At 59.6% G+C, this 12,277-nt stretch overlaps 1 protein-coding gene across 2 annotated transcripts; it reads right to left on the reverse strand.

The window, feature by feature from the left end:
• Nucleotides 1–1,329: 1,329 nt before the first annotated feature.
• EPN3 (epsin 3) lies at nt 1,330–11,422 on the reverse strand. Of its 2 annotated transcripts, XM_075561623.1 has the most exons (10): nt 11,184–11,422; nt 7,202–7,866; nt 6,233–6,351; nt 5,584–5,664; nt 5,231–5,356; nt 4,238–4,325; nt 3,534–3,803; nt 3,243–3,365; nt 2,887–3,126; nt 1,330–2,734 (listed from the first exon to the last, which is right to left on the reverse strand). In XM_075561623.1, the coding sequence occupies exons 2-10, from the start codon at nt 7,725–7,727 to the stop codon at nt 2,400–2,402; spliced, it is 1,908 nt and encodes a 635-aa protein (XP_075417738.1). In that variant the 5' UTR covers nt 7,728–7,866; nt 11,184–11,422; the 3' UTR covers nt 1,330–2,399. The 2 variants fall into 2 exon arrangements, with proteins under 2 accessions (XP_075417738.1, XP_075417740.1); XM_075561625.1 differs by lacking the exon at nt 5,584–5,664.
• Nucleotides 11,423–12,277: the final 855 nt, after the last annotated feature.

The following is a 12,277-nucleotide window of genomic DNA, read 5'->3' on the forward strand; positions in this document are numbered from 1 at the left end:
GGATCAGCAAGCCGGAGGGTCTGGGGGTGCTTCTCAGGAGCCTGCTCCCGCTGAATGGAATAAGGCTATGATCAGAGACCAGGAAGCCTGTTTGAATGTGGAGGAATTTGGGATGCTGACCAAGCTCTCGAGTGTAGACCATGGGTGAGGGTAGCTTAGGTCAAGGAGAGGTAAGATCATCCTCTTAGAAAAATGGAGTCACTTGGGAGTGAGGCAAGACCTGGGTGAGAAGACTGCTCTGGGACTGAAGTATTTGACGAAGGAGGTGGCGTGGCAGCCCCCGGCGGGAACGCAGCAGGAGGGCCCAATGGCACCTGTCTCTGAATGGAAGGGATTTATACAGAAGAGGAAGATGGTCTAAGTAGCTATGGCAGAGCAAGCTCTGCTCTGTGGAAGGTAAAACAGGATGTCCTGGGTGAAGCGGGGTCCCCCAGAGAGCCAGTTTAGAAGAGGAGGAGGGCCCAGGTGGAGAGGAACCAAGAGTGGGCAGGGGACCCAGAAAGACAAAACTCACGAGTTTGGCAGAGGCTAGGAGGGGGCAGGACCCTGGGATTGCCTGGCAATGCCAGGAATGAGGGCATTGCAGTTGAGTTCATTCCTCCAGGTTCGTCTCAGAAGAGGGTGGGCCTGGGACCAGCGAAGAGACATCGGTCCAGGAGGAGTCACATAACAACCTTATGAGGAAGGAAGTGCTTGTTCCCACTAACACGTAAGGAAACGGAGGCACAGACACGGAGGGCTTAAGTCATTTACTCAAGGTCAGGGCGTAAGCACTTATTACTAAGTTATTAAGGTCAAAACACGGGGCAGTTTCACACCCTGTTGATCAGACTCAGTGTAGGTGCCAACAGTCCTTCACTGGACCCCCTCACCTCAAGGAGACGCATTGTGTTCCTAAAGGTATCATCTCCCCACCTCATGCCGGCCCCCATCGGGTGTATCTGTTCTTTGGAAGACCTGTTTGCTGTCATCATCCCAGAAGCGGGTAGGGGTTGACAGCAGGAGGGCTGTGGAGCCCTTTCCCACTCCCACCTTCCCCAAGCACTAAGGACACACCAATGTCCCATTGTCCTGTGGCTGGGTAGCATTTAGTAGAAAGAGTGGCCATGGTGGTGACCCTCAGCATGAGCAACCAGGCCCCTCACCCTTGGTTCCCAGGCCCCACAGGAGCGCCAGGAGGGGCCAGCCTCCCTATGGGTGGCTGAGATGGCATTTCTTAACAGCCTTGGTGAATGAGAGTGGAGGTAAATGTAAGGTGCCTCAGTGAAACAAAGCTGATGGGTCCCCTTTACCCCCACCCCCATCCCCCACCTGGCTGGTGCTGCAGTTATGTCACATGCCCCTGGCTTGTTGTCTGGCAGCTCCCACAGGACGTGGGCTAAGTAGTTCTTGGATGGCTCCCAGGCCGGCCCAGCCCTTTGCCCACAGTAGTCAATATTTGCTGAAGTAAAACCAGGGCCTAGCCTGGGAGCTCTGGGCTGTGGAGCCAGACTGTCTGAGTCCCAAGGCCTCTTGGCCGACGCTGTGACTTTGAGCACACCGGTTAACCTCTCTCGCCAGCTGCATGGGTGAGGGGCCTGAAGAGTCACGGAGTCAGTCCCCGACCCTGTGTGGATTTTATACTCTGCCGACGCCAACTTGAGATTCATGTGCACCTTAGGCATGGAACCCCATCTTTTCATTTTGCAGCAAGCCTCCCAAATCCGGTAGCCCCCGCAGTAATGAGACTGTCCACCCCCGGGCTTTTAGCGGAAATAATCTGCCCGAAGTGTTTAGCACACAGCCAATGCACAGTCAACATCGGCGAAGGTTCCTTGCTGTAAGTGGCCCCAGGAGTCCCAGTGAACATTGTAAGTGAAGGAAAAGACCTGGAAGAAATTATGCCAAGCTGAAGTCTGTGTGGGGTGGGGTGGGGTGTGGGCAGGTGGAGGGTGCTGAGAGGGTCTATATGAAAATGGGAGCATTTGGGGGGTCCATATTGCTAAGTCGTTTCCACTGCAGGCAGTGATGGCACATTGGCCCAGCCACTGCAGCTAAGACCCCCTCCCCACCTCACACACAAAGTCCACTTTTCTAGAGCTGAGGGCGTGGGTTCCAGTCTTTATTACCAGGCCGTGGTCTCGGCCCCAAGGGAAGCAGCCTGGCTCTGGTTCCAGGAATTGCAAGGGATCCGCTGCAGCCTCCGTCAGTGTTCAAGATGCACAATCACGGCGCCGAGCGATGGCATCGGGGCCGAGTCACAGTCCGCCCTCGCTGCCAGGTCCCGGTCCCAGGTGGCAGCCTCGCCCCGCCCCATGTCAGAGGGGCGGAGCTCTGCTGGAGCCCGACGGGGCGGGGCCCCGCCTTGACTGCTGGGGCCTCGCGCGCCTGCGCCGGCCGACTTGGGGGCGGGGCGGCGCTCAGAGGAAGGGGTTGGTCCCCGCCTGCGGGGGCGCGTTCAGCGGCCCCGTGGAGCCCGACGTGGGCAGCAGCGGCTGCGGCAGGCTCACGGGCTGCGGCGGGAAGGCGCCGGCCTGCGGGAAGACGCTGACCGAGGCGGGCAGGGCCACGCCGGCCGGCACGCTGCTGAGCGGGAGGGGCAGGGAGGTGCTGTAGCTCATGGAGCCCAGGGGCGCCCCGACGGGCCCGCCCACCGCCAGGCCCAGGGCTGGCGACCCGGTGCGCATCTGGTTCAGGGTGGGCCTGCCTGGCTCACCTGCGCCGAAGGGGTTGGTGGGGGATGGAGCACTGAGACCTGCGGGACGACAGTGGATGGGGGACTGGAGCGGGTGGGAGGCATAGCCTTAAACGGGGCAGGGCAAGGAGGGTGGCAAGATGGGGTATTGAGAGATGGGGAGGAGGGAGATTCGCCCACCAGGGGCGGGGCTCTGGATGGGGGTGTCCTACCTGTCAAGAAAGGGTTTCGAGTCTTTGCAGCCTGAGGTGTCTTGACCAACGAGTCAAGGTTGACCAAGGAAGAGGCCGAGGGGCCCAGGAAGGACTCAGGAGTCCTGCAGGCTCGGACCTCCATGCTGGGCTGTGTCAGCGCATCCCCCAACCCATCCAAGTCAAAGGCATCTGGCTCCTTTGTTCCATTTTGCTTGGAACTGGGGATGGTGGGCATGGGCTCTCCAAACAAGTCCAGTTCTGGAATGGCAACGGCAGAGCCCACCGGTGGGGAGAGGGACTGGCCAGGGGGATGCAAGGCAAAGAGCAGGGGCCAGCTCAGCGTGGGCTCCCCCATTCCCTACCCCCCTACTTACCCACTGGGCTGCTGGGCTTCCCCAGGGGCAGGACCTGGGTACCCCCCAGCCTCTCCTTGACCTCTGTGGATTTGGATTGTGGAGGATTGGCAAATGGGTCAAAGGTTGAGGTACCACCTAGAGCTGGCCGGAGAAGAGAGATGGCAAGAAATGTAGGTACCATCTGACCCCTTGCTAGGGAAGTCAATTTCCTCTTAGCAGAGGCAGGAGCTACAGGCATGTTGGCACTGCAGGGAAGGGCGCCCAGAAGTCCCCTGGCCCCTCACCCACTTGCCCGGGCCCTTTGCTTACCAGGTGTGTTAGAAGTCTCCACAGGGGCTCCCCAAGGGTCAGTGCCATTGCTGGGGAGTTTGTGGTGGGGGGAATTCAGTGCCCAAGGGTCTGTGGTGGGTGCTCCAGCAGGCAGCGCTGGGGTCCTGCCCCAGGGCTCAGAGGAGGAGAGCGTAGGGGGCAAGTCCCAGGGCTGGCTTCGAGACAAGTGATTTCCCGAGGGGACTGGAGACCAGGGGTCTGCAGAAGGTCCCCAAGAAGAGCCGCTGGGTTCTGTGCTCGGCCTGAGACCTGAAATGGGAAGGGCAGAGATGTGACCCAGTACCCAGATGTACCCCTCTCTCCAGGTCCTTCCCTGGTAGCCAGCCCAACTTGGGTGTCTGGGGGACCCACTTCACAGATGGGATGCAGACTCAGCCATCCAGCCCACTGGAGTCCACATTTAGCAAATTGTCCCAGGAGCCTGGGTACCCAGTTTGAGACCTCTCAGATCACCTCCCCGTAAGGGAAGCCAGGGAGAAGGCAACAGGAGGGCATGGGTGAATGTCCCCATGAGCTGGCCCCCAGCTGCCACTACAACCCTGTATCACAGAAGGTGAACTGAGGCTCAGGGCGGTGCAGTGAGAGACTTGCCCAGTGGCCCTCAGCTGGTGAGAGCATGTGGCTTGGAAGTAGTGGGTGCTTTGGGGCCAGCCTGGGAGCTCCTTGCAGCCCTGCATGCCCACCTGGGATGTCCCATGGGTCAGCAGAGCAGTGTGTGGAAGGTGGGGCCAGGGCAGGTGCGAAGACGTCAGCCAAGTCCAGGATGGAGGACTGTGGGGGAAGAGGCAGCATGGCTCAGATATGGGTGGGGCCTGGAAGGAGGACCAGCCCTGACCTATCAACCTAAGTCCAGCTTAGTCTCCTATTTGTTTCACAAACATCTGTTAAGGACTGACCCCACACTTTACCTTTTATAGACCAGTTCCTCATCCTCATGCCTGGTTCTCACAACAGTCTTGTGAGGTCAGTAGGGCAGGTAGGTATTGTGCCCATTTTATAGATGAGTCAGCTGAGGCCCAGAAAGGAAGCAATTTGTGCCTGAAGTCATACCCAGGAAGAGTGACCTGAGGCCCAAAGGGGAAGCACTTTGTGCCTGAAGTCAGAGAGTTCCTCATCCATTTACTGCCTGACCCTCTTCCTAAGCTCCCCTGCCAGAAGGAATCAGTGAGGGAGGAAACAGATTTCATGACAAGCTCCCCTCCCTAGGTTAGTGTCCAGGAGAAACTGGGTCACGGTGAGGTCATGGTGAAGATGGGCCTGAAAGGGGCTGACAGCTTTGGGAGGTGGCCTTGCTCCGAACAGCTTCCACGCCTCCCGCCCAGAAAAGATGTGTAATGTGAGCCTGATGTTTTCAGTACCAGGTACCTGAGCCCCCCTCTAGACCCATAGCTTCACAGAATCCCAGTCATGCCCACTGTGTGGAGGAGGAAACAGGCCAGGACAGTGGCTCAGCCCGGGCATGGAGTAGGGCATGGAGTAAGCAAACAGCAGCAAGCCCGCAGATCTTCCATGAAGTCTCTGCATCTTACTTTGTCATCAGCCACTTAGCCTCAGCACCCCCTCTGCCCGCCTTATACTGCTAACGCTATACCAAGCCCTGCTCTATGCTTAGAACAAATACTAATCCAATCTTCCAGGACCTATTAAGCCTGCGCACTCAGGCCCCCCTTTCCTACCTGGCTGGCCTTCAGCTTCTCCTTTCTCTCTTCTCTCTGCGGCTCTCGGGGGGCTCTCCGCCTCGGGGCTGCAGCCCCTGCCCCATTGGCCCTCGGGGAGTCATCTCCCCTCCAGGACCTCACTTCCTGTGGAAGAGAGCCAAGGAAAGCCTGAGCGGCCAGCCTGAACTCCAGAGGGCCTGAGCACCAAGGCTGGAGTCCAGAGGGAAGTGCAGAGGGGGAGGCAGCATGAGGTCAGAACCAGGTGCCCAGACAGCAAGGACCACCAGGTGATGGCACCAGGTGAAGCGAGAGGAGTCTGACAAGGGCCTTGGGTAGCACCTCCACCAGCACCAACACAGGTGTGCTACTACCTTCGCGTGTTCCTGCTGGCTCAGGCGCAGAGCCAGCTGCAGCTGCAGGTCCTCGTCCCTATGGGAGACCGGGGGGACCGGCTGCGAGGGGAGGAAGAGAGGGTGAGCCGGGCCCAATGCTGCCACCCCTGGGACAGGTAGGCAGTATAGTGCAGCCCCAGTTAAGGGAGGGGTAGATGGGTAGAGAGAGAAATGCCCATGTGAGTCGGGGTGGACTGCTCCCCCTCAGACACCAGCATGGGTATGACCTTCCCACCTGCGTCTGAGCTGCACTTTCAACACCAGTGGGGTTGCGCCTTTTCTGGGCCCTCCTGTGCGGCCCAGTTGCTACCTGCCGGTCTGCACAGATCCATAAAGGTAATGGTACAGAAGGCACAGGACTCTCCCTAACTCTTCTTCCGGGGGTGTCTGCATGGCCCCCTGCCTTCCTCTGGTGCCTTTGTGAGCACACCCACCCACTCCTCACTAGGTGGCAGCAACCCCAGATGCCTGCAGCCCAGGCTTGAAGCAGTGAGGCAGTGGCCACCAGGGTCACCACCAGTCCTGTGCTGGCTGCCCTTAGTAGGGCGGAAGCCTAGGAGTCCAGATGTCTCCTCTGGCCCTGACCCAACTGCGGTGGCCACAGGGCTGCCCCAGGAGGAGACCTCACCTTCTCGGCCTCCTCTCGGCTCATGGCCAGGGCCAGCTGCAGCTGCAAATGCTCTTCTCCCGTCGTCTGGGGCCGGGCGTGCTCCAGGTCGGAGGCGTAGCGAGGGGATGAGGAGGAGGCTGCAATGCGTCGGGGCTCAGTGACCACACTGGTACCACGGGCTCCCACTCACCTGGGACGTCCCCACCGTGGCCTACCCGGATGCTGAGGCCCAGAGCAGGGAACTCAAGAGGACCGAGGGAGGCCGCAGCCATCTCCAGGGGGCCAGGCCACTGCTCAGCATCTCTGTCAGGTTTCTGCCCCACCCAGTGCCACAGAGGGCAGCCCCTCTTTGCAGACAGCTCAGAGGGCCGCCTGCCCCCGGGTCCTGCAGTAGGATGTACATCTAGACCCCTTCCTACTTCAGGCCAAGGGGGGCGTCTGGGTCAAACAAGGCCATGGCCCTTCAAGCCCTCAGCAAAGTGTGGGAGCTGTATGAGAGGGTAGGCCATTCTGGAGTATTCCTCAGACCTGGCAGCCCCCACCCTGGGGGGAGTCCAGAACTATCCTGCAGCTCTCCCCCTACCTGGCAAAGTGACCCAACAGACCTGGCCTGGATTCTTGGCACAGCTGCTCCGCCCCATCCCACGATGTTATATGTGTCCAGAGCAGTGCCCCGCATGCGTGTGGTGTGTGGTGTGGTGTGGTGTGGTGTGTGGTGGTGGAGGTGGGTGGGCCCGGGAATGGAGGGGTGTGTGGGCCAGGGCTCCCTCATTCCATTCACACCAACCACCCCCAGAGAACTTTCTCCCTCCACACCAGCTCCCCACAGGGGCAAGTTCATTGGGCACCTACTGCATGCAGGGCGTGGCGCCGTGAACAGAGCACGCTCCACCTTACTGGGTCCTGGCTGGCCGGCCACAAATGGACCTCAGCCGCCCGCCCCTGCCCCCGCCCCCGCCGCTGCCCCTTCCGGATGGGCCCACTCACAGTTGTAGGAGGACGGGGACCCTCGGGAACGGCTGAAGCTGCCCATGCTGACACCCTCCAGCGCCATGCGCTCCTTGGTCTTGAGGGCGTGGCTGCGCTCCTGGCGCAGGCGCTCCTCGTCCTTCAGCAGGGACATGACCTGCTTGACCTTCTCGCGGACATTGACGCCCTGGTCCTTGCCGTCGCGGTCGATGTACTGGAAGTCCTTGAGCGTCTGGATGGTGTAGAGGTTCTCGCGGCATTGGTGGGCCACGCGCTCGGAGCCCGTCTTGAGCAGGTAGTCCAGCAGCGTCAGCGCCTTGTACACGTGGCGCCAGTTCTTGCCGCTGTCATTGAGCCGCCGCCACAGCATGCCCATGACCTCGGCGAAGGCCACCGTGTTAAAGGTCAGGTCCGCGATCTCCGACATGAGCGAGCTGGGCGGGCCCCACGGGTCATTGCTGGTGGCCTCTCGCACCTTGATCTCCGCCTCGGAGTAGTTGTGCACGATGTTCTTCACCTGGCGCCGCAGCGCTGAGGTCGTCATGGCTGGGGACTTGGAGATGGGCGACCCCCGCCCCAGCCTGAGGTGGAGGGCCGAGGGCCACCGTCGTGAGGTCACCGTCTCGCAGGAGGGGCCACCGTGCGTTCAGCAGGGCGGCAGTGTCCTGGCCTTCCACATGGATCTGAGGAAGAGAGGGTCTGTGACTCAGGGGAGTGACCCCCACCTCATGGCCACTCACCTGCTGGCTTCATCAGGCCCAACAGTGCCTCCTTAGGATTGTTCTCTGAGCATCCCTGCACACACAGAGAAGAGGCGGCTCCGGGGAGTATTACAGGACTCTACCAGTCACACAGCTGGTGGGGGCGGTCTGTGCCCTTGTCAAGGACATGAAGGTGACCCCAGGGACGCCCACTGGGCTACCTTTCCAGCTTCCCAACCTCGCTCCCTTCTGGTAGATTGTGAATTTGGGTTATTTCATTCAACACCTCTTTGCTGGGTCCCTTCTCTGAGCCACGTCCAGAACACAGGCCCCGGCCCACCCAGGTCCAGCCGACAGGGTGACAGACCATCACAGAGCAGAGTAACCCAGAGTAGCCATGCACACCACACACGCACGCACACGCGTGCATGGGCACAGGAAATCAGGGAGACTCCAGAGGAGGTGCTGGCTGAGGGGGAGGATAAGGAGCCAGTCAGAGGCCAGGGAGGAAAAGAAGTCCAGGGGACACTGGGAGTTGGGCCACAAGGCAAGAGACAAGGGAGCATTTGGGGAAGGCTCACTCTCCAAGAGATTTTCTAGCCACCCTACCATACTGGAGGCCAGAGAGGGAGATGACCTGCCCACAGTCTCATGGTGAGTGGGTGGCCGAGCCGGACTAACGCCTAGGTCTCCAGAAGACTAATCCAATACTTATTGTCAGTGTCACTGTTTTATAATTAGTCTTATTGTCTCACTGGCTCAGTCCCGCCTTCTAGCCAGAATGTGAGGTCCCCAAGGGCAGAGCCAGTCGGGGCACAAGGCAGACCTCTGATGTCCCCCTGTGGGAGGCATAAAGCCAGTCCCCATCCAGCCCCACCGTCTCCGGACCAAGCTGTCTGAGAAAGTGGACCCAGGTCCAGGGCAGAGAATAGCTTCTCCCAAGGACAGCCCCCCACAAATAAAACCCAAATAAACAAACCGGAATGGCCCTAACACACCCATGCACGCGCACACTCTTACACATACATCCCTACACCAACACACATGCAGACACTCATGAATTCACCAGTGCATACACACTTTCACACTCAAACACACTCACATATACCGTCTCATACACTCACATCCACACTCATTCATATACCAACCCTCACAGTTACACACACTCATAAATCACTGCTCATACACACTCTTACACGTTCGTGCACTAATACACATAAACACATTTATATACCAACTCACACACATCCACACACAAGCACGTTACATACCAACTGAATTCACACACCAACAAACACATTCACACACACTCATAACCAGCTCCCTCTCACACACATTCATACGACACATGCAAACACACATTTATGTACCAACTCATACATACGTTCACATCACACATTAACACACATGTAAACACACTCATTTATATACCTGCCAACTCATACAAATTCATACACCAGCACTAACATACACACCAACACACAATGTAAATGCACACATTCATGCACATTTGTAGCCAACTCAAACTCACATTCATACACCAACACATACAATCACACACATGAATCCCCCAACACCCTCATGCATACTAACCACACACCATCTGCACCCATGCCCCCCCTGGGCACCTCTTGGCTCTGCCCTCTGTGGGCCTCACAGTGCCCAGCTGGTCTCTGAAGGCAGAACTCAGACCTAGGAGGCTACCTGCCCCCACGAAAGCTCTCTGCACCACCACCCCACCACCCCACCCCCCGCACTCTCCCCCTTCCCCAGCTCGCCAACAGGGCAGCTTAAAGGAACCAGTGCTGGCCCTCTTTGAAGCGGCTACCACCCCAGGGCAGGCCTTGGCCGTTTTGTTTTGCTGGGGCCCAGGTTCAAGAGGCTTGGCGCTCATGGGAGATGGGGTGAGTGGAGAGCGCCTGACCGAAGCCGTGCCTACCTTCTGCTTTGGTCCGGGTAGTCAGGCCTTCTGTGGGGACGAAGCCTAGCCACGACTAGTGTAACTCCAAGCCTCCTCGTCACCGGTGACTCAGACCTGCCTTTACCTCCCCACCTGGAGGCTGGCCGTGCTCGGCCCGCCCCAGCACACCTCTCCCAAGGCTGGCTGCGGAGACCAGCCCAACCAGTCATGCATCCTGACTCCTCCTGGGGCAGGCCGGGCCCTGCAGCCGGGACCCTCCCGCCTGGCCCAAGCCAGTGGGAGGGACCTCCAGGCCGTCCAACAGCCCCACCCTCCCGCCTTTTCTCCCACAAGGTGGGCACTGGGAACCTTCTGGACCCACCGCTGCCAGAGCCGGGGGAGGGGGAAGTCAGGAAGCCCGGAGGGAGGTGTGCCTCCCACTCCTTCCCCTGAAGTTTCCGCGGACGCTGTAGGGAAGACCAGGAGGCAGGGCGAGACCGGAGCGCCCGCCGAGGGAGGGGGAGAGGGAAGGAAGGAACTCGGGGAGGGAGTAGCTGGGAGCGCTGCCAGCGGCGTTACAGCAAAGGGTTTATTGAACACAATACGCCCAGAAATAAAAGGGTGAAACAGAAGCCCAGCAGCTGATAAGGCGGTGGCAGCGGCAGCCCCGGCAGGCGGGTATGGAATTACCGCAGTGACCTTGAGCCAGCCCCTGTCAGGTAGAGGGAAGGACACAGAGGCAGCGCCCAGAGGCCAGTTCAGAGATGGGGGGAGAGGGCAGGCAGGAGGACCCGCGGACTGGGGGCTGGGGTCAGAGGAGAACTTCAGGGGAGCTGCCCATCTCAGAGCCTGCTGGGGGACCTGAGGGCAGTGCCACGCCCTTCCCCTCCCCTCCAGCCCAAAAGTTAGGACCGAGGAAGTAGACAGAATCCTCACGGTGGGAGATGGAAAGGACTCCAACACGTGGAGCCCCACCGCCCCCCCTGCAACCCCCAGCCAGAGTCAGCCTCAGAAGGAGCAGTAGGGACAGAGCCCCAGCTTCTCGGGGCAGGAAGGACAGGGTGGTGAGCTAAGTTTCTGTCAACTTCCTCAGCTGGGGGAAGCCCAGTCCTGGGGGCACCCCTGCTGCCTGGAGTCTGTGCCCCTCACAGGGTGGAGGGAACAGGGAAAGACTCCAGCCCTGGGGTGGGGAAGAGCCCCACCTCCCTTCCTGGGAGCTGCAGGGAAGGAGTTACAAGGGGGCAAGCCTCCAGGTGCTCCTCAGGTCCTGCTCGCTTTTCCCTTACTCCTGGGAGGGAGACTAAGCCCCCAGTCCACTCTTTGTCCCTACGTCCCATGGCCCTCACCCCCTCTACCCTGTTCTCCCCCCCCCTGCCACCCAGCAGGAAGGTGAGCTTACCTCTGGTGCAAGCTCCCCTGGGGCGGGCCCCAGGGCCCCGAGCAGCCTTTGCAGTGACCCTCCGACCTGCGTGGCAGGGGGTATCTCCAGATCCATCCACCACAGGGGGGGAGAGGGGCGCCCTCTTCCTGAGACCCACCCCCTCTGAGGAGGTACAGACCCCGCAGAAGGAAGGGCAGCGGCTCTGCCTCCTGCCTGTTGGCCTGGGAGCCAGCAAGCGAGCAGCGAGCGAGCTGAGCTGCGCTGAGCTGCGGACTGGAGGAAAGTTGCTCAGCTGGCCGGGCAGGTCTGCCTCAGCAGTAACAGGACACAAGAGGGAGTGTGGGCTGGGCGAGTTAACCCCTTCCTGTGGGCCAAGCGAGGGGATGCCTGCCTGCTGCTGCTGTCTGTCCCCAGGAGTGCTCATGGGGAGCCAGAGCTGGGGGCCCACTCCCACGCAGTGATAGCTTAACCCTTCCCCTGCCTCTCCAAGAGCAGCAGGACTGATGGAGCAGGGAGGTCACTCTCACCGCCCTCAGCTCTTCTTTCTCTAGACCGGGGGGACTTTGAAGCCTGCTCCTTCCAGGGGCTGTCTCTCCGGAGAAGTTGTAGCCTCCTGGGGGGCACAGGCCCCAGGCCCTAGATCTAACCCCTCAACACAGGGAGAACCTCTTGCTCTCTCTAAATGACCTGATGGGAAATACCAAATGCACATCCAGCAGGCTTCTAGCGCGATGGCTGCTCCCCCAGCTCTCCAGCCCATAATCTGCTCTGTGGGCACTTGCTCTTCCAATCCTGGCAGCTGCACCCAGAATGATCCTTCTCCACACAAAAGCCATCAGGGTGTCAAATCTGATACCACACCATACCTTTCTTTCCAAGCCTCTCACTGCAGCAGCTCCTCTGAGCAGGAAGAAAGGTTAAGTCCAATGGCTCTATTTAAGGTCCAAAAAATGGCGCCCAAAGGTGATGGGTTGAGATGGAGTATAGGTTACTACAGACCCATTGCCCCACGGGAAGATTAACTTCTTATTGAGGACAAGGGCCTCCGGGATCTTGGAGAGGTAGTGGGCCAGATCCTGGGACCCTGGGACCCAGCTGTGATGGGTGGGTCT

Source organism: Tenrec ecaudatus, chromosome 10, assembly GCF_050624435.1.
Source record: "Tenrec ecaudatus isolate mTenEca1 chromosome 10, mTenEca1.hap1, whole genome shotgun sequence".
NCBI classification, from domain to species: domain Eukaryota; kingdom Metazoa; phylum Chordata; class Mammalia; order Afrosoricida; family Tenrecidae; genus Tenrec; species Tenrec ecaudatus.